At 42.6% G+C, this 21,834-nt stretch overlaps 1 protein-coding gene across 2 annotated transcripts in view; it reads left to right on the plus strand.

Annotated features, from left to right (window-relative positions):
• Positions 1–12,689: 12,689 nt before the first annotated feature.
• tsc22d2 (TSC22 domain family 2) overlaps positions 12,690–21,834 on the plus strand; it is an 86,755-nt gene continuing 77,610 nt past the window's right edge. For both annotated transcript variants that reach the window (XM_072572039.1, XM_072572040.1), the window contains exon 1: positions 12,690–14,515. In XM_072572039.1, the coding sequence (XP_072428140.1) occupies positions 12,690–14,515 (1,826 nt within the window). The remainder of the gene's footprint in view (positions 14,516–21,834) is intronic.

The raw sequence follows: 21,834 nt of genomic DNA on the forward strand, positions 1-21,834 counted from the left end.
GGCTGAGAGGTGGAAAATGGAGTTTAATGCGGAAAAGTGTGAGGTGATTCACTTTGGAAGGAGTAACAGGAATGCAGAGTACTGGGCTAATGGTAAGATTCTTGGTAGTGTAGATGAGCAGAGAGATCTCGGTGTTCAGGTACCTGCCACCCAGGTTGATAGGGTTGTTAAGAAAGCATACAGTGTGTTAGCTTTTATTGGTAAAGGGATTGATTTTTGGAACCATGAGATCATGCTGCAGCTGTACAAAACTCTGGAGTGGCCACATTTGGGGTATTGCGTCAAGTTCTGGCCACCGCATTATAGGAAGAATGTGGAAATTTTGGAAAGGGTTCGAAGGAGATTTACTAGGATGTTACCTGGTATGGCGGGAAGGTCTTACGAGGAAAGGCTGAGGGACTTGACGCTGTTTTCATTAGAAAGAAGAAGGTTGAGAGGTGACTTAATTGAGACATATAAGATAATCAGAGGGTTGGATAGGGTGGACAGTGAGAGCCTTTTTCCTTGGATGGCGATGGCTAGCATGAGGGGACATAGCTTCAAATTGAGGGGTGATAGATATAGGACAGATATCAGAGGCAATTACCTGGAATGGTAGGGGCATGGAATGCACAGGCTGCAACAGTAGCGGACTCACCAACTTTAAGGACATTTAAATGGTCATTGGATAGGCATATGCACAAGAATGGAATAGCGTAAGTTAGGTGGGCTTCAGATCGGTTCCACAGGTCAGTGCAACATCGAGGTCTGAAGGACCTGTACTGCTCTGTAGTGTTCTATGTTCTGGAACTGGCTCAAAGGTAGAAGAGAGAGGGTGGTGGCGGAGGGTTGCATTTCAGACTGGAGGCCTGTGACCAGTGGAGTGCCAAAAGAATCAGTGATGGGTCGACTGCTTGTCATCATTTATGTAAATGATTTGGATGTGAACATAGGAGGTATAGTTAGTAAGTTTGCAAATGACACCAAAATTGAAAGTGGAGTGATCAGCGAAGAAGGTTACCTCCGAGTACAATGGGATCTTGGGCTAGTGAGCTGGGAAGTGGCAGATGGAACTTAGTTTAGATAAATGCGAGGTGCTGCCTTTTAGAAAAGCAAATTGGAGCAGGGGGACTTATACACTTAATGGTAAGGTCCTGGGGAGTGTTGCTGAACAAAGAGATCTTGGAGTGTAAGTTCATAGTTCCTTGAAAGTAGAGACGCAGGTAGATAGGATAGTGGAGAATGCATTTGGCATGCTTTCCTTTATTATTCAGAGCACTGAGATTAGGAGTTGGGAGGTCATGTTGCGGCTGTACAGGACATTGGTGAGGCAACGTTTGGAATATTGCATGCAATTCTGGTCTCCTTCCTTTCAAAAGGATGTTGTGAAACTTGAAAGGGTTTAGAAAAGATTCACAAGGATGTTACTAGGGATGGAGGCTTTGAGCTATAGGGAGAAGCTGAATTGGCTGAGGCTGTTCTCCCTGCAGCGTCGGAAGCTGAGGGGTGACCTTATAGATGTTTATAAAATCATGAGGGGCATGGATTGGATAAATAGACCCTGGGGTGTGCAAGTCTAGAACTAGAGGCCATAGGTTTAGGATGAGAGTGGAAAGATATATAAGGGGCAACTTTTTCACACAGAGGGTGTTGTATGTATGGAATGAGCTGCCAAAGGAAGTGGTGGAGGCAGGTACAATTACAGCATTTAAAAGGCATCTGAATGGGTATATAAATAGGAAGGGTTTAGAGGGATATGGACCAAGTGCTGATAAATAGGACTAGATTAGGTTGGGATATCTGGTTGGCATGGACCAAAGGGTCTGTTTCCGTCTGTTTCTATGACTCTAAGTGAATTAGACACAGTTTTCCAATTCTTTTTAGATATAAGAATTGTATCATTCGATTGAAAATTAACATTACTATTTAAAAAGGAAGGCAGGATAAAATAGAGATATGTCACTGTGGGGAAGCTATTAGAAACTATTATCGGGGATATGAGGACTTCAATAAGTATGGTTGATTAAAAAGAGTTATCGTAAATTTGAACAGGGTAGGTGATTTCTGACTAATGTATGCACATGTAAACATGAACGCAAAAGATAGATATTCCTCTTTGGTATTGGGACATAAAATCTAGTGTAGTGGAAGTCCTAGTGGCAGGTCAACAGCTGTCAATTTACAAAGGCTTCCTATTAAGTATTTTGAGGGGACTTAAGTTTGAAGGATTGTGAATACCTCGATGCTTTTATGAGGCCAATGAAAGGACATTGGAACTTTTGTTTTAAACAAGGCATTTCCTGGTCATCACATGTCATGTGAAGATTATTGGTTCACTGGAGACCCCTACCAGGGTCAGGTTGCAGTATCTGCTTTGGATAGAAGAGTTGGGGGCCATCTTGCTGAAGGAAAGGAGCTGTCCAATTTAGCTCCCCTATTTCTAGGGAGTAAATACTTGCTGTCAGTCCAATGTGGCACTTGGATTCCTGGTCAACTGCTCTCACATGAGAAGCCTCTGAAAGAGTGTGTTGATACTTCCTGAACAATTGCGTCTGCAAATATCCCCATTGATACAATACATTTTTTTCAGCAACATCCATCTTTGTGCTCTGGAATACCAGACTGACAGCTAGCTGAACTTTTCAATCTTACTTATTTTGTCATCAAGAACTAATCACATTGGCCAAAACTTTGGAAAAAAATGCAATGTTTCCTCCTTTACCTTAATGAGTGCATGTTTTAGGTAATTGCTAGCTTATTAACTGTGTGTATTAATCAGCTTCAATGAATAACTTTTATTTTGTAATAAGTCAATAATAGTGTTTAATAAACAAACATATTTGATGAATCCTTTTATTTTTAATACAATATCGAGAAAGTATGTAATCATTTATATTGGGAACCAGGTAAAACGATTTCATTTGCATAGTAACCGAAGACATAGTGGAACAAGAGAAGGATGGTACATCCCTCCCATCTCCCATTTTATCCAATAAAACAGACTTAAGAGTATGAACAACATGTGCCAAATCTTGAAAATAAAAGTCTTTGCCCTATGTGAAGCATCTATAAACTGCATAGAACAGTAAATAGAACATTAAAGTTACAGTTGTAAGCGTAGATTTGATTGAATTGACCGTAATACTCAGCACTGCAATGGATAGTTTTGGCCACTTAATTTTGGTTGAAGGACTGAAGGATACTGAGGGACCTCTGCATTCTTTGAGTTCTGTAATTTAAACAATAATGACTTGTCACAGATCTTCAGAAATATGTTTCAATATAAAAGCTGCTGAATAATTCGAATCCTCCTCAGCTAATACTTGTGCATACATTTTATATGGGGAGAAAGTGAGGACTGCAGATGCTGGAGATCAGAGCTGAAAATGTGTTGCTGGAAAAGCGCAGCAGGTCAGGCAGCATCCAAGGAACAGGAGAATCGACGTTTCGGGCATAAGCCCTTCTTCAGGAAGAAGGGCTTATGCCCGAAACGTCGATTTTCCTGTTCCTTGGATGCTGCCTGACCTGCTGCGCTTTTCCAGCAACACATTTTCAGCATACATTTTATATACCTGTTTGACCCAGAGTAGAGAGAGGCAAGGAACATGCTACAACAGTCAAAGCAACTGGTATAGATAAATTGAAGGAAACTCTGGATAAGCATGTGAGGGAGAAGGAAATAGATCGTTACAGAGGTGGATTTAGGAGAAGATAGATGGGAGAAGGCTCAAGCCTACATTATTAGGTCAAATGGTATGTCTCTGTGACATATATCTGATGCAGTCCTATTTCTCACAGTGTATGCCTTTACTTTGTTGGTTGTATTGAGTCAAACCCCAATATTTGTTTGCTTCTTCATATGCTACTGTACAGAAGTGAAGTGCTTTAGTGAGTATATCTGTACATAAAGGTGTTTTTATGAATAAAGTTTAATTTTGAAATAGAAAAATTCTACCAGTGTACATGTTTAATCATGTTTGTGAATGTGTACACTAATGCATACTAATGTGTAAATATGGATATAGAAACCTGTATATGTGCAGACCTGGCTGTTAGTTATGTGTCTATGTTGTTATGATCCCAGCTTTGAGAATATTGAACAAGCTAGACCTTTGTGATGATCTGACTTGACAGTCCATAATCTTCTGAAGAACAGAATGTGTGGAAGAACTAAAGGTTTTAAAAAAAAAGCAACAGGGTTCCAGGGTTGAAGTGAAATATCAAAGAGAAGTTTTGATTGCACAATAAAAACAGAAAGTGCTGGAGAAACTCAGCAAGATTAGCAGCATCTGTGGAGATGAAGAAGAGTTGTATCAGACTTGAAATGTTAATGCTGTTTTTCTCTCCACAGGTGCTGCCAGACCTACTGAGTTTCTCAAGCACTTGCTGTTTTTATTTTAGATTTTCCAGCATTCGCAGTATTTTGCCTTTATTTTTAAGATACATTTTCTGGATTTGTGGTGCTGGAAGAGCACAGCAGTTCAGGCAGCATCCAAGGAGCAGCGAAATCGATGCTTCGGGCAAAAGCCCTTCATCAGGAATTTTCATACCATCCTTATGAAAGCAGGAAGAACAGAATTGAACACAATATTCCAAAAGTGGCCTAAACAATGTCCTGTACAGGCACAACATGACCTCCCAACTCCTGTACTCAATGTACTGACCTATAAAGGCAAACATACCAAAACCTTCTTCATTATCCTATCTATCTGTGACTTTACTTTCAAGGTACTATGAACCTGCACTCCAAGGTCTGTCTGTTCAGCAACACTCCCGAGACCTTATCATTGCCTTACCGGGAGCTTACTTATAGAGTCATAGAATTATAGAGATGCACAGCACGGAAACAGACTCTTCGGTCCAACTTGTCTATGCCAACCAGATATTCCAACCTGATCTAATCCCACTTGCCAGTACCTGCCCATATCTCTCCATACCCTTCCTATTCATATACCCATCTGGATGCTTTTTAAATGTTGCAATTATACCAGCCTCCATCACTTCTTCTGGCAGCTCATTCCATACATGTACCACCCTCTGCATGAAAAAGTTGCCCCTTAGGTCTCTTTTATATCTTTCCCCTCTCTTTCTAAACCTATGCCCTCTAGTCTGGATTACCCCATCCTAGGGAAAAGACTTTGACTATTTATCCTATCTATGCCCCTCATGATTTTATAAACCTCTATAAGGTCACCCCTCAGCTTTCACGCTCCAGGGAAAACAGCCCCACCCGATTCAACCTCTCCTTATAGCTCAAATGCTCCAACCCTGGCAACACCCTTGTAAATCTTTTCTGAACTCTTTCACGTTTCACAAAATTCTTCGGATAGGAAGGAGACCAGAATTGCACGCAATATTCCAAAAGTGGCCTAACCAATGTCCTGTATAGCTGCAACATGACCTCCCAATCCCTGTACTCAATACTCTGGCCAATAAAGGAAAGCATACCAAACACCTTCTTTATGATCCTATCTACTTGTGAATCCACTTTCAAGAAGCTATGAACCTGTACTCCAAGGTCTCCTTGTTCAGCAACACTCCCTAGGACCTGACCATTAAGTGTATAAGTCCTGCTAAGATTTGCTTTCCCAAAATGCAGCACCACACATTTACCTAAATTAAACTCCATCTGCCACTTCTCAGCTCATTGGCCCATCTGGTCCAGATCCTGTTGTAATCTGAGGTAACCCTCTTCGCTGTCCATTACTCCTCCAATTTTGGTGTCATCTGCAAACTTACTAACTCTACCTCTTATGCTCACATCCAAATCATTTCTTAAATGTCTGGAGGATTATTGCCTCTATCATCATTTTAGGCAGGGAGTTCCAGATCCCACAAACCTTTGGTTAATTTTTTTCCCCCAAATCCTCTCTAAAACTCTTGTTCTAGTACACAAGACTTTGAGGTGCTCAATTGCATTTAACCTATTTTCTCCTGTTAAACTTCAATTTCTAACACTAATTATTATATACTAAAATTCTGGAACCCTGAATTACATAGTGGCAATGTTTACATATGTAAATATGTTTATGTAAGCTCTCTATATAAAGATGGTGTTATGTCAACAGACATTACATTTATGACTGCATCAGTATGAAGCAGAAGTTGCTGGGAGATTTATTTCAGATCTCCATAAACTACCACAGTATTTTGCTTTTATTTTAGTGTTTGATTCACTACCATTTCTCTTCCAGGAATACCCACCTTGACGAGGTTGTTCTTCTCTATAATGGGATTTCCATTTGTCTACTTTGTTTTGTTTACTTTCATTGAAATCCTGCACCCTTCTAGCCTTTCCCGATCCTAATCTTCGGTTCCATTTTTCTCTTCCAAGTTTTCCACAACATAAGACTAAACACATTTTCTCCTGATTTCAGCTCTGAAAAAGGCATTTCGGATGCGAAATGATAATTTTGTTTCTTTCTCAAAAATTGCTGCCAGACCTGCTGAATTTCTCCAGCACTTTCTGTTTTGATTTCAGATCACCTGCAGCTGCACTATTTTAAATGTATATCTGTATGTTACTTATATGTAAACACCTGCGTGTAACCTGGCTGTTGTATTTTTGACATTACAACAATGACTACATTTCTAAAGTACTTTATTGACTGTAAAGAGCTTTGGGACTGTGTTCTTTCAGCCTCCTGCTTGTTTAGCTTGGGACATTCTGTGGCCATGAAAAGTGCAATGGAAGTTTGAGCCCTTTTTTCCTGAGTTGTTGCAGAACTTCACAAACGGAGTATGAAACAATTGTTCTTTTCCTTTAGTCATTCATGGGGTGTAAGCATTACTGTAAATTTCAGAATTTCTTATCCCTCTCTAACTGGCCTTGAACTAAATTGGTTTATTAGGCCTTTACAAAGGGCAGTTAAGAATCAATCACATTTTTGTGGGACTGGAGTCACATGTATACCAGGTGAGGTGAGGATGGCAGATTTCTTTTCCTGAAGGACATTAGTGAACCAGATTTTTTTTAAACAACAATGAATTGTTATCACTATCAATGAGCCTAGCTTTCAAGTTCAGATTTATTCATTGAACCTAAATTATACCAGCTGCCATGGTGAGAATTGAGAGGCATTGATAGGATACATAGGGTGAAACATTTCCCCTTAGTGGAGGAAACAATATCCATTGGGCACAGCTTTAAGGTAAGGAGCAGGAGGAGACAATGACCTAGTGGTATTAACACTAGTCTATTTATGCAGAGTCCCCAGTAATAATCTAGGGACCTGGGTTTGAATCGTGCCATGGCAGATGGTGGAATTTGGATTTGATTAAAGATCTAGAATTAAGTGTCTAATGATGACCATGAAACCATTGTTGAAAAAACCCACTTGGGCCACTAATGTTCTTTAGGGAAAGAAATCTGTTCGCCCACATGTGACTCCAGACCAACAGTAATGTTGTTGACCCTTGAAAAATTAGGGGTGGACAAAAAATGCTGACCGACCTATAAGTGGGCTAAGCAGTGGAAAATGGGATTAAAATATATGCTTGAAGAATGGCACAGACAAGATGGGCTGAACTCCCCCTCCCACTCTGCTGAGGACATGCAGGTCCTGGGCCTCCTCCAACGCTGCTCCCTCGCCACCTGACGCCTGGAGGAAGAACGCCTCATCTTCCACCTCGGAACACTTCAACCCCAGGGCATCAATGTGGACTTCACCAGTTTCCTCATTTCCCCTCCCCCACCTTACCTCAATTCTAACCTTCCAGCTCAGCACTGTCCTCATGACCTGTCCTACCTGCCAATCTCCCTTACCACCTATCTGCTCCACCCTCCCCTCTGACCTATCACCTCCATCCCCACACCCATTCACCTATTGTACACTTTGCTACCTTCTCCCCAGCCCCACCCCCACCCCCATTTATCTCTCCACCCTAGAGGCTCCATGCCTCCATCCCTGATGAAGGGCTTTTGCCGATTTTCCTGCTCTTTGGATGCTGCCTGACCTGCTGTGTTTTTCCACCGCCACTCTAAGCTAAACTCTGGTTTCCAGCATCTGCAGTCCTCACTTTTGCCTAAAAGAAGGGCTGAAAGGCCTATTTGCTGGGCTGTAGAATCTCTCTATTACTCTATGTCCACAGATCTTCAGCCTGGGGGATTATCAGTGCAGCAACATTACTACTATGCCACCATCTCACAATCATAGACTTGTTGTGGCACTGAAGGAAACTATTCACCCATCGAGTCTACACTGGTTCTATCATCTAGCGCCAATCTCCTGCTTTCCTTCATATCCCTGCACATCATTTCCATTCAAATCATCATCCAATGCCCCCCTTGAGTGTCTCAATTGAACTTGCTTGCTTGAATTTCCAGGCAGAGCGTTCCATACCATAACTATTCACTTTGTGAAAAAATTTGGGAGACTGGTGAACAAGGTTAGATCTCAAGGAATACATGGTCAACTAACCATTTGGATAGAGAACAGGCTCAAAGGTAGGAGACAGACGGTGGTGGTGGAGGGTTGTTTTTTGGACTGAAGGCCCATGAGCAGTGGAGTGCCAGAAGGATCGGTTATGGGTCCACTACTTTTTGTCATTTATATAAATGATTTGAATGTGAGCATAAGAAGTATAGTTTACAGATGACACCAAAATTGGAGGTGTAGTGGACAACAAAGAAGGTTGCCTCAGATTACAACAGGATCTTGATCAGATGGAGTTTAATTTAGATAAATGTGAAGTGCTGCATTTTGGGAAAGCAAACCTTTGCAGGACAGATACATTTAATGGTAAGGTCCTGGGGAGTGTTGCTGAACAAAGAGACCTTGGAGTGCAGGTTTATAGTTCCTTGAATGTAGTGTTGCAGGTAGATAGAATCATGAAGGTGGTGTTTGGTATGCTTTCCTTTATTGGTTAGAGTATTGAGTACAGGAGTTGGGAGATCATGTTGCGGCTGCACAGGACATTGGTTAGTCCACTGTTGGAATATTGTGTGCAATTCTGGTCGCCTTCCTATCGGAAAGATGTTGTGAAACTTGAAAGAGTTCAGAAAAGATTTACAAGGGTGTTGCCAGAGTTGGAGCATTGAGCTAGAGGGAGAGGCTGAATAGGCTGGGGTTGTTTTTCCTGCAGCGTCGGAGGCTGAGGAGTGACCTTATAGAGGTTTACAAAATTATGAGGGGCATGGATAGGATAAATAGACAAAGACTTTTCCCTGGAGTTGGGGAGTCCAGAACTAGAGGGCATAGGTTTAGGGTGAGAGGGGAAAGATATAAAAGAGACCTAAGGGGCAACTTTTACATGCAGAGGGTAGTACATGTATGGAATGAGCTGCCAGAGGAAGTGGTGGAGGCTTGTACAATTGCAACATTTAAGAGGCATTTGGATGGGTATATGGTTTGGAGGGATATGGCCCAGTTGCTGGCAGGTGGGACTAGATTGGGTTGGGACATCTGGTCAGCATGGACGAGTTGGACTGAAGAGTCTGTTTCCATGATGTACATCTCTTTGACTTTATTTCCTCTCTGCCTTCTTCTTTCAAGGGAGAACAGTCTGAATGTCTTCAATCTATCCTCATACGTTTGGTCAGAGGAATGGAAAGGCAATTTATTATGTAAATAGAGAGAAACTTCAGGGCAGAGGGATGCAGGTGTCCTCATGCATGAATCACAGGAAACTAGTACATATGCAGGCACAGCAGGTAATAAGGAAGACAAATAAAATTTATTGCTAATGGTATAGAATACAAAAGTAGAAAACTGTTACTGCAAATTGTTCAAGACATTGATGCGAGGTTATCAGGACATTTATAAAGTATTCGTACAATTTTGGTCCCCTTATTTGAGGGAACAAAAACAGAAATTGCTGGAGAAATTCAACAGGTCTGGCGACTTCAGTGGAGAGAGAAAACAGAGTTAATATTTTGGGTCTGGTGACCTTTCTTCAGAATGGCCCAGGAGGGATGTACTTGCATTGGAGGCAGTTCAGAGATGGTTCAGTAAGTTGATTCCAGAGATGATTCAGTAGGTTGATTCCAGAGATGATGGGTTTATGTTATGAAGAAAGACTGAGCAATTTAGGGCTTTACGCAGGTATTTAGATGAATGAGAGCAGATCTAGTTAAGGTGCATAAAATGCTAATGAGGTTCACAAAGCAGATGTAGAATGGATGTATCCTCATGTGTGGCAATCTAGAATGAGAGTTCATAGTTTTAGGATAATGGATGAGGGAAAATTACTTTTGTCAGAGGGTTGTAATATCTGTGGAATTCACTACTCCAGAGTGTGGTGTACATTGAGTAAATTTAAGGAGATAGACAGATTTTTGGCTGCATGGTGGTTCAGTGGATAGCGCTGCTACCTCACAGTGCCAGGAATTTGCGTTCAATTCCAGCCCTGGGTGACTTTCTGTGTGGAGTTTGCACATTCTCCACGTGTCTGTGAGAGTTTTTGCAAGGTGCTCCGGTTACCTTTCAAAGTACAAAGCTATGTGGGTTAGGTAGATTTGGCCATGCTAAATTTCCCTGTAGTGTTCAGGGATGTGCAGGTAACGAACGGCTTACTTGCATTAGCCATGATATATACAGGGTTATGGGGATTTTTCTTTTGCCCGAAACATCGATTTCGCTGCTCGTTAGATGCTGCCTGAACTGCTGTGCTCTTCCAGCACCACTAATCCAGTATAGGATTTGAATGGGATGCTGTTTGGAGGGTTGTGCAGACTCAGTGGGCTGAATGGCCTCTTTCTTCACTATGATTTTTAATTATTCACAAGTTTCAAGGGTTACGGGGAGGGGAGTGAAGCTAAGGCCAAGCAATGAGATCCACCATGAATCTTATTGCACAGTGGGGCAGGCTGAAATGCCTACTCCTTGACATTACGTTCTCCGCACTGCCCACAACTGCCCCAAGTCTTGTGCCAAGCAGAAGGCTGGAAGAACACAGCGAGCCAGGCAGCATCAGGAGTTGGGGGATGTCTACGTTTCGGGTGTAACCCTTTGCAAATTGTGCCCCGTGGTCCAGTTCATTAAGCCTCCCAACGTATGGAGCTGGATAGGAGCCAAGGGTCACTCGAGAACAGTGGGTACAACATGCCTGGGGGTTAACCACATGATTGGTGCCCAGGTCTGGAATACAAGTTGATACAAAGAGGGCGGCGCGGTTACGTCAGCGCGCCGTGCGTGAGGCAGCACGTTCCCAGGGTGCCGTGCGGCGGCTCGGCCGCCATCTTGGTTTGAGTGCAGTCAGAGAGAAAGTGAGAAGCTGCTGGGGCTCCGTGTGTCAGAGATAGAGAGAGAGCGAGAGACAGAGGCAACTGTGTCCCGACCTCTTCCCCCACCCACCTCCCTCATCCATCATAAATAAAAGAGAAAATAACCGAGCCTCCAACCCCCCTCCCCCCCCCAGCTCTCCTCCATCTTGTGGTGGTGAAGGGAAAGGGGCCCACTTGCTGCTGGGCTGAAGGCCCCGGGTCCAAACGCAGCTCTCTCCCTCCCTCCTGAGCCTCTTCCGAAGGGAAGGCGGCGAATGGCAGCGCTCGGCAGCTCCGGCTTGTGAACGCACCCACCCGGGAAGGGGGAGGCTTCCCCCCTCTCCTCCCACCCCCCCCAGCCTGAGGAGGTGCAGCGAGGAGCAGGCGGGGGAGGGGGTGCGGGGTTAGTCGAGGGACCAGACAACTCACCGCTGGATCTGCGACACCGGCCTTGACTCTCCCGGCGAGCCGGTCACCCACAACCACCTCCCTCCCTCCCTCCCTCTGCTTTCTCGTAGGGGAGGGAGGGCAAGGCGAACGAGAGGAGGAAGGAAGGAAGAAAGAGAGAGAGAGAGAGAGAGAGGGACAGAAAGGGCGAGAGTGCCACTGCCGCTTGTTCTGGACAGGACCTGACTGGGCAAAAACCCCGGGGTTTTTGCTTTCTCTATTCGACCAGAAGTAGCTCCTGTCTCCTCCCCCTCTTCTGTGTGTCTCTCTGCATTTCATCGACCTGTGTGCAAAGAGTCAGGAGAAAAGAATCTGAAGGATATAATTGGGAGTTGAGTTTTTGAGGGGAGGGAGGTAGGGATTTTTTTTCTCTCTCTTCCCTTGTAATGAACAAGAGGACCTGAGTGAGCAGCCCGCAGTGCTTGTAATTGGAAGGAAGATGGTGTGTCGTGGTGACTAATAAGAAGGAGCTTGGAGTCATCCACACGTTGCTAAAGTGCGACCGTTCCCTGCAGGAGGAGGAAAAGTAAAGCGAGGATAACGATTTTAAGTGCCAGTGTGGGAGGAAATAAGCAGAATTCTTCTTATCTCCCCTCCTCTTCCAAAGGATGTTTCGGTTGTAACCCAAGAGGAGTAGCAGACATGGCTTGCTTCAGACATTGTTCCCAACTCTGTTAATTCGTCGTTTTTTTTCCTGGGGTGTGTGTATGTGAGAGGTTGAAAAGGAAGGAAAGAAATAACCTCTTTACAGAACAATCTACGAACTCTGAAGATTTACTTCTATTTCCCTAATTCAAAAGCAAAATAACTTTATTTTTTTCTCTCTCTCATTGCTCGGATATTACCACCGCAACGAGAAGATGGTCTCTTCGAACTGTGAATTATTATAAAAAGAAGGTTGGATCTTTTTTTTTAAAAGGACTTGCGAACTGAATTGCAAACTACAGACTTTATTCTCGCTGCGGCGGTGGAGGGAAGGGAGAGAGAGGCGAGAAGGTAAAAGGTTTGACGCTCTTTCCTCTCTCTCTCTGTATATCTCTATTTTTGTGAATTGTTCAAAATGCCGGTTAAAAAGAAGAGCGGTTTCCAGATCACCAGCGTGACCACGGCTCAGGTAGCGGCCAGCAGCATCACCGAAGACACTGAGAGCCTGGACGACCCGGACGAGTCCCGCACCGAGGACATCTCCTCGGAGATATTCGATGTGTCCTCCCGGGCCACCGACTACGAGCACGGCGCCGAGGTCTGCGACCGCAGCTCTTCGGACGAGACCCTCAACAACGTGGGCGAGGCCGACACCCCCGGCGCCACCTCGCCCAACATCCCTCACGACCGGGACGTGGTGGCTCAGGCTTTCGGAGGGCGGCTGCCGGCGCCCGGGGGGACGGTGGCGAGCCCCGGGCAGCCTCCGGGAGCCACCCCTCCTCCTCCCCCTCCGTCCAGCTCCGGCAGCGGCACGTCCGGCGGCGGCCCGCTCGCCATGCAGCCGGCGGTGGCTTGCACCTCCCGCTTCAGGGTCATCAAACTGGACCACGGCTCGGGCGAGCCTTTCCGCAGAGGCCGCTGGACCTGCACCGAGTTTTACGACCGAGACTCGGACGGTACCATGCTGGCCCGGTCCGCCGACTCCATCAGGCACAACAGCACCACTGCCTTGGAGCAGCAGCAGCAGCAACAACAGCAACTGGCCGGAGACAGGGACAGCGGCCTTGGAGCCACCAACAGCTCCCTCATCCTCCCCACCCTGCACACCACCGAGTCCCTGCCAGACGCTTCCCTCAGCGCCACTGTCACACAGTTGGCCCAAGCCGAGCTGATAGCCCAGCACCAAAGTTTCTCCAAAGGTCTCCTGCCAGCAGGCGGCCTGCCGGTCTCGCAGGCTGCCTCCTCCACTCAAATCTACAGCACCCCCGCTGTGGGTGCCCAGCTCCATCAGTCACAGGTGAACCTGCACGCCGGTCTCAATGGCAAGGCCCTGCATGCGCCCGGCGGCTCGCTCCCCCAGCAGACTGCTCACATCCCCGCTTCCCAGCCTCAGCAATTTCAGTTTTCTCCGAGCCAGGGTCCACACTTACTGCCGTCTCAACCCACCGTGGCGAACAGCCACGCCGAGTATATGCAGCATCTGCCTGTCATGCAGGGTCCAGGAGCTTCACCGGGGACGGTAGCTCAGAGCTCTGCGGCGACAATCTTACCTGCCGGGCAAGCCACAAATCATGGTCCTTCGCCAGTGTTGCAGTCTTCTGTCGGTGGAGCCCAAGTGTCAGCTCAGAGCTGTGATTTGGTCAGTCAAGGGATACAGAATATCCAGCTGGGTTCTACGCAGGGGCTGATGCTACAGCAGCAAGCCTTGGGGTCATCAGGTGTTCAGCAACAACATTTAACCCAACATCAAGCTTCTGGTCTCCAGTCTGCGATGGTCAGTCAGGTGTCTGGATTGACCACTGGATCTCTCAGTGCGGCAGCTGGCATCCAAAATGTGCCTAGTACTGGTGTTTCAAGCGTGTCTGCTGTGGTGCCCAGTGCATCGGCTACTTCTGTTACTATGCCAAGTGTTCCAGTGACCATGGGTCAATCACAGCTAAATGCCCAGACTCCGATAACTGGGAGTAGCGGCCTAATGCAGGGTTCACTCAATGTATCCTCAAACATGTCGCAGACCAACCTCTTCCAGCCACAGCAAGGTACGGTCCAGCTAGAGGAGAGGCGGAATTCGGAGCAGCTTATACCTCAGACATCACAGTCCAGTGAAAGCAGACCCTCTATGAAGCCTCTTATTCCTGAAATTCTTGGTAACCCTCTGCATTTGCAAGTGTCTAGCCCAATGAACAGCCTCTCAAATTCTGTGTTCTCTATACCTATACAGATCGATGGAGATGAAGACAGGTATGATTTCTTTTTGAGATATATTGAATAGATTTGCTCTGTTTCCATTCTGTGGACATGTAGGCTATCTGGTGTTGAAAATGATATATCTCTAACTTTGTATTTGCTTGCACTTTTCTCAAAAGTGGCAACTTGTAGTGCAGTATGGTTTCAAAAGTGACCATCACACTTGGTATCCTTCTGAGCAGTAGCTGATGTGACTTTGAACTGTAAGTGTAGGTGGATCTAATGGACTCTGGGAGTCATTATAGCTGAGCATCAGCATGACCATGTGGGTACTTTCCAGCATGGATTGCTAAATAACATTTGTCAGAGTGGGAACAATGCTTTGTTTTCCTCATGGGAGTGGGAGGTGCTGAAGCAAATTTAGTAACTTTTTTTGCTGCCACACTATTGACACAGCAAAGACAAGGGATCAGATATAACTGTTCTAAAATGAACTAACAGCTTTTGTGTGTGTTGATTGAAGAGACAGCCAGGAAATTGATCATGACAATGAGCCATGCTTAATGGTCCACTTCTTGGAACTGCCATCAGATGGCCTGAATGAGCAGGTGGTGACATGTTACAGTTCCTTGGAAAAATACTCCATTTATGATTTGAAATTAACGATGTGATTAGATTCAGTAGCTTTTTATAAACTTTTACCAACTGGAAAGCACATACTATAAATACAGTTATTACTTTTAAACATTAAGGATAGATTGTGGAAATGTTTTTACCACCTTAATATGGTTGAGGCTGAGTGACACAGTCTTTTTTTTGGTCTATTTCGGTTGTATTATGCTTCATTAAACAGTCTAAATTAAAATTTACCCAGGCTTAGTTGTTGAATATGCCTTGGAATTCTCTGCCACAGAAAGCGGTTGAAGCCAAAACATTGAATGTTTTCCAGAAGGAATTAGCTATGGTTCTTGGGTCTAAATGATCGAACGGTATGGGGAGAAAGCAGGAACAGGGTACTGAGTTGTTTGATCAGCCATGCTAATAATGAATAATGGAGCAGGCTTGAAGGGCTGAATGGCCTATTTTCTAATTTACTATTGTATGCTGATTGAAAACCCAGTATTTAACTCTTCAGTTACCAAATCTTTGAATATTATAGTTTAAATGCATTTTTAAAATTCAGCTCTTAACTGCACCTGAAATGCTGTATCCAACTAATTTAACAACCCAATAACTTAATTCACACAGATGTATTTTTATTCTATACTCAGTTGAACTTGAGAAGTGATGTATTGATCTTGAAATATTTGGAATTGTCCCTCTGGCCACTCATTGGTGTCTGTTAATGTTGTCAGTGCTGATTTGCTGCTAAAAAATACTAAATCCATCGTAATTGTCCATTAGTTATGATTTTAAATTTCTTCCTGTATGATTTTTGTTGGTCTAACTAGAGCATATAATATCAGTCTTGAGCATTTTCTCCTTTCACTTGGGAGAAATATCACTGGAGAGCTTTACGGTGTAGCAAAACTGAAAATGGTTAATTTTTTTTAACACTAATTACTGATTACTCAAAGTTTCCAGAGCAATTGCAATACCAAGAAATCTTGAGTTAAATGCTGTTCTTTACTTTTTCACTTTATAAACTTGTGTACAATAACAGATGATTTTATAACACTCATTTACATGAAACAACATTGGTGTTAGGCTACTTTTTTTGACTAACCACTTCACTTGAACTTAATATACAGTTCTAATGTACATTTTACAGTATGTGTAGAAATATTTCATATGATTACCACTTAGTACAACATTCCTACTTTAATATTGTCCCAGCAACACAATTTGAGGCCTTTTTAAAAGTCAAATTTTAATGGTAGACTTAGCAAGAAGGTATTTTGGTTGACAATCAATAATGAAAAATCAAAACATTAGAACTTTGCACATTAGCAACCCTTAAACTGCAGCAAAACTGAATGTTGTATATTTGGGAGAGTTATCCACTTCCATAAGGTTATCTTTGACCATGATGAGTCTCTCGTCATTATTGGATTATCAGTTTGTTAACATCTCATTATTCACTTTGTGTATTCAAATTCAATATTGCTGTCTTTCACTCCATGTGATATACAAGTACATGTGCAGAAATATGACCTATTTAGTAGACCTGCCTAAAGTGTAGCCAGTGGATTTTGTGGTTGAGCAACAGTATTATTTCCATATTCCATATGAATAAAATTGAATCTCAAACACGAGCTCATTCATAACAGGATGAACCGGAGTACAGCTGATTTAGGTTGGAACAGGCCCTAATCTGTGCGAAATTATTGAGTAGTGGTAAATGAAAAGAATTGACTGTTATTGGTCAATGATTGCTTGATTTATTTAAGCTACATATTGATGTACTTGTCTGTTCCCACTGAAAAAGCAGTCAAAGCTGCTGTGAACTTAATCTTTCTAAGTTGCATGCTTACCTACATTATAGAATGAAATAATTGAAGAATTGGATCTGATTAGAGTGCAAATTGTGCTGTTTTTAACTCCTTTCAGTAGCCATTTTGTATTAAATCCACAACTTAGTGTAACTGCTACTTTTAAAAGTGAGGAACAACTGATTATAAAAGAACACTCCCCAATTAATTTTTTAATTACTCACATTCCCTAATAGATCAGTATGGCCACCACTATTCTGTGTTTACATAGAGTTTAAATGTTGGGCTTGATCTACTATTGTCCCAGGATTTCTAAATCAACTGCGACAGTTTGGTGTTTACACTGCATTTGCCAATTATTCCAATAGAAACTTGGGGCTCTTGGAGAGAAACTGTACTAGTGTTGGGCATAGAGTGTAACTCATTTCAGGCCTTAAGCCTGCTATTGAATGAGATCAAGGTTGATCTATCTCAGCCATGCAGTTCTGCAGTATCCCTAAATCTGACTATTTGGGAAACAGCAGATACTCCACTGTACTCAGATTGAACTTTTGCAAGTTTTTCTTGTAGAGATTTCTAAAGGTTCATAGCTGTTTAAATGAAATTTTTTGTCTGTGAGGTAATGACCTTCACAAGGTAAGGGGACCAAAATGCATACAGCAGTCCAGGTGCAATCTATCCAAGGTTCTATACTATTGAAGCAAGACTTTGCTACCCCTCTACTCAAATCCTCTTGCAGTAAAGGCCATTGACTTTCCCAGTTTCTTACTGCACCTATAGGTTGGCCTTCAGTAACTTATTGTGAGAACTATTTGGGCATGTACTGATTTAAATGGAATTTGTGTAGAATGCTAATGGTAGTTTTCTTTTTGAGGTTGGAAGATGTGTCACTTTTTTGTTGCTCTTGTGCAATTTAAAGTGAGCCTTTCAAAATGTATGTCTGTGACATTCAGGTGACTTAAAGAGCACGCTTACATGTACATGTCCAGTGTGCATGCTGTTTCTTTGTGTGAGCTGAATATTTCAGTTGTGAATATGTGCCAGCTGGTCATCACTGTCCAAATGAGGATGAAGACATGGAAGAGATAACAACTAACCCCTGTGAACACTGTGGGCTGCATTCCAGGATCAGAGTGATTGCAGTTGTGAACCCTGCAGTGCAGCAATTGGAGTCCCATGTCTTATGTATATAAGTCAGTTAGCTGTAATTGAGGGGTGTGGTTTGTATTTATTTCACTAATAAAATGCAAAATACATTGTTGCTGACCACTTTTAATGGCAGAGAGGATGTTTATAATTCTTTGAGTAGATGAGTCACCTCTTGAAACCTGATATTTGGTGGTTGATTAGGAGTCTTTGAGATGTTATATGAAAGAAGGAATGTAAACATTAGTGTGTAACTCCTCTGCAAAAATCAGCAGTTAAACTTGAGTGCCCTAGGAGGTTTATCGGTTTCACTGTACAATGTCCTTTTTTCTCAATTTATTGTATAGTGAGTCACATAGATGTGTGAGCTGCTTTTGGTTGTGACTTAAATGAGCGAACGTTATGGTCAGTTGCCTGTTAGAATGGAACTTGAACATTGCAGAAGGAGATGTTACCAAGGTTTTCATCTTGTTGTAATGACTGTTAAAAACGAGCGTTTCTGTGAGTTGGCTCTCTTTCAGGAATTTGGTCAGTATTTTGCTGGATGTTTCATATAGAAACCTTGGTTTTCAGTTTGTCGTTCTTCACCCCTGTCCCCTCCTGCAGTTGTCCAGTTTTCACTCTCCTTTTAAAGGTACTGAGTGCAGTTGTCTTTCAGGACTGCTTGCCCTCTGATATCTTGCCTAGCTGTTGGATGCTAAGCTAGTGTACAAGTGGCATCATGCTTGAGCTTGATACTCCCTTGTCAAACAGCTTTTATTTGACTCCAACATTGAAAATTTCCAGACAGCAGTTGTAGAATTAATTTGGCTTAGTTTAACTTGATACTTGGGACAACTGGGTTCCAGTGAAATAAATGCTGAATGGATATGGAAAATGAATTGTGTTCTGTGCTTAACTAGATCTTGGACAGTCAAATCACAAAATGTAGTGCAATCTTGTTACATTTCTTAAGCATGTATGCATAACTTTTGTGAAGGTCATAGAAATCTTTAGAAATGTATGTGGCTAAATTTCATTAATGCATCAACCAATTAACTAATTTTATTCGGAATTTTTTTCTGTTAGACACTCCATTGACGTATCTTCCCCTTCATCACAAGCTAAGAAAGATGGTTCTTTTTAGATAATTATAGCATGGGTTTTTACAAAGATGCATTAGCTACCACTTTGACTAGTCAAAATGTCTTTTTGCTGACTTTGTCAGTTAATACATTTAATTTCTGGGAAAGTATAAATTCAGTGTGTAACTGTCATTGATACCAGGCTACTGGGTACCTACTGAGTTGTCTCAGTTGTTCACCTATTTGTAGCTTTTTTTAAACTTTTCTAAACTGAAAAGTGATATTAGAGATGATACCTTTCACATGTTATGGAAGTTTTTAATCTTGAATTTATCACGATAGAAACGTGAATACCAAATTTCAAGCAATTGCAACAATTTATACAGAAGGGGAAAACTGTGCTGTTTGGTTGTCAAATCAACTTGAACTGAAAATTTTCTATCGAGAAAGTAGTGGGGGACGGTTAGCTATTTACTGAGCATAAGTGGGAGATATTACAAGTTCTATTGACCTTAAGTTGGTTATGTAGTTGTTAGCGCACTCAGGAGTGTTCAGGTATTGATCAATTGCAGCACCAGATCTAACATAGACTTTTAGATTCACAAGTGAAGCTTAGTTGAGCACAATTTGTACTTTGTCTATTAAATTCAGCTGGAGGAACATGTTTGAGGCAGCACCTCAACTAGTCAACCAACTTTAGCAACGTACCTTCTTTTCAGTAATGTGCCATTTCTGCTCTGTTCTGCCAAAAGACTGAATTAAAAAATTACCTTTGGGAATCATGGCTAACATTTAAGATGTTAAAAAAGTTTTACTGTTTCCATATAGGGAGGGTTTGGAATGATATGAGCCGGCTGCTGGCAGGTGGAACTAGATTGGGTTTGGATATCTGGTTGGTTTGGACCAAAGAGTCTGTTTCCATGCTGTACATCTCTATGACTCTATGTAGGGCAGTCAAATCAGCCTTTCTAAACGAGTAGATTTCTTGTGGTGTTACTCAGTTTGGATGTTTCTCCAGTGATGGCAACATGTTTTTTCCTTTCAATTTTGTAGGGATTTGTTTGTCCATTACTTTGAGTATTGGAGCCCTTGGGGTTGAACCTGGAGCATGCGAGGGGGAGATAAAATTAGATTTTATGCTCTGTAAAGTATCTTTTGGGGCTCAGGAGATTTCAGCAGGTGTATTTCATTTCCCTGTCTTGGAGACACCTGGCACAAGGTTTCAAACAATAAAAACATAAAATTAACAGAAGAACACTGATTAAGCTGTGAGAGCTTAGTCAGGAGAGGTGATCCAAAAGTTTAGTTTTGAGTAGGATTTTCAGTTTTGGCAAGTGATGGGTGATTTTCTGGTAGGAGCCCGAGGCAGAAAGGATGAGGTGACTTTCCACTAATGTTGAATGAAGATTGGAATACAGAAAAACTAAACTTTGAGCAGAAGGACATGGCAGTAGGATGTTCTGGAGATAGGGTTGTACAAAGCCATTGAGAGATTTGAAGGAAAATTAAGTAAAATAAAATATTGATGAGACTTTGTGCCATCATAAGACCATAAAATGGAGTGGAAGTAGGCCATTTGAACCATCAAACATGCTCCACAATTCCATGGTATTCATAACTGATCTGATCATTCTCCACTCCCACTTTCCTGTCTTATTTCCATCACCCTTGATTCCCTTACTGATTAAAAATCTGTTTTGAAAATCCTCAAAGACCCATCCTTGACAGATCTGTATGATAAAGAATTATACAGATTTGCTATCCTCCGAGAAAATGTCTTCCTCATCTCTGTTCTAAACAGGCACCCCATTCATCTTGAGATCATGTCCTCTGGTCTTAGACTCTCAAACAGCCTCTCCGTGCATTACTTTTCAAAACCCACTAGAGTCTTTTATGTTTCAATAAAGTGTCCTCCCATTCTTCTAAATTCCAATGAGTACAGGCCAAACCTGCTCATCTCATCCTAATAAGAAAATCCTTCTATACTGGGATCAATCTGGTGAACTCCTCAGCACTGCATCCAATGCAAGTGCATCTTGTTAGAGGACCAAACTGCATAGTTTTAGCAAGACTGCTCTAATTTATATTCCATTCCCTTTTGAAATTAAGTTGTGTGGGGTGCTGGAATCCTGATGAAGGGTTTATGTCTGAAACATTGACTCTCCTGCTCCCCAGATGCTGCCTGACCTCCTGTGCTTTTCCAGGACTACACTCTCGACTCTGATTTGCAGCATCTGCAATCCTCACTTTCTACATTTTGAAATGAAGGCTGACATTCAATTTGCCTTTCCTATTATGTACTGAACTTAGATGCCAGTTCTTTGTGATTCATACATAAGAAAACCCCAAATTCCTCAGTGTGGCAACTTTTTTTGGTGTCTCCATTGAAATAACACTTTTATGTTCAAAGTGCACAACCTCACATATTTCATCTGGAAGTTATTGCCTACACACTTAACCTATTTACATCCATCTGTAGCTCTTTAGATGGTCAGATAAGTAATGCGAATTACATATTTTTGTCATCCACAGACCTAATGATGCTACATTCACTTCTATCAACCATGTCATTAATATACAATACATGTAATATACCCAGTGCTGATCCCTGTCACACTGCGCTAATTATAGAATGCAATCCTAACAATACCTCCCTTATACTGATTCTCTGCCTTCCATCAGTAAGTCATATCTCTATTCATGCTAAAATATTTCCCTAACACCATAGTTG

The sequence above is a fragment of the Chiloscyllium punctatum genome, chromosome 6, assembly GCF_047496795.1.
Source record: "Chiloscyllium punctatum isolate Juve2018m chromosome 6, sChiPun1.3, whole genome shotgun sequence".
In the NCBI taxonomy this organism is placed as follows: domain Eukaryota; kingdom Metazoa; phylum Chordata; class Chondrichthyes; order Orectolobiformes; family Hemiscylliidae; genus Chiloscyllium; species Chiloscyllium punctatum.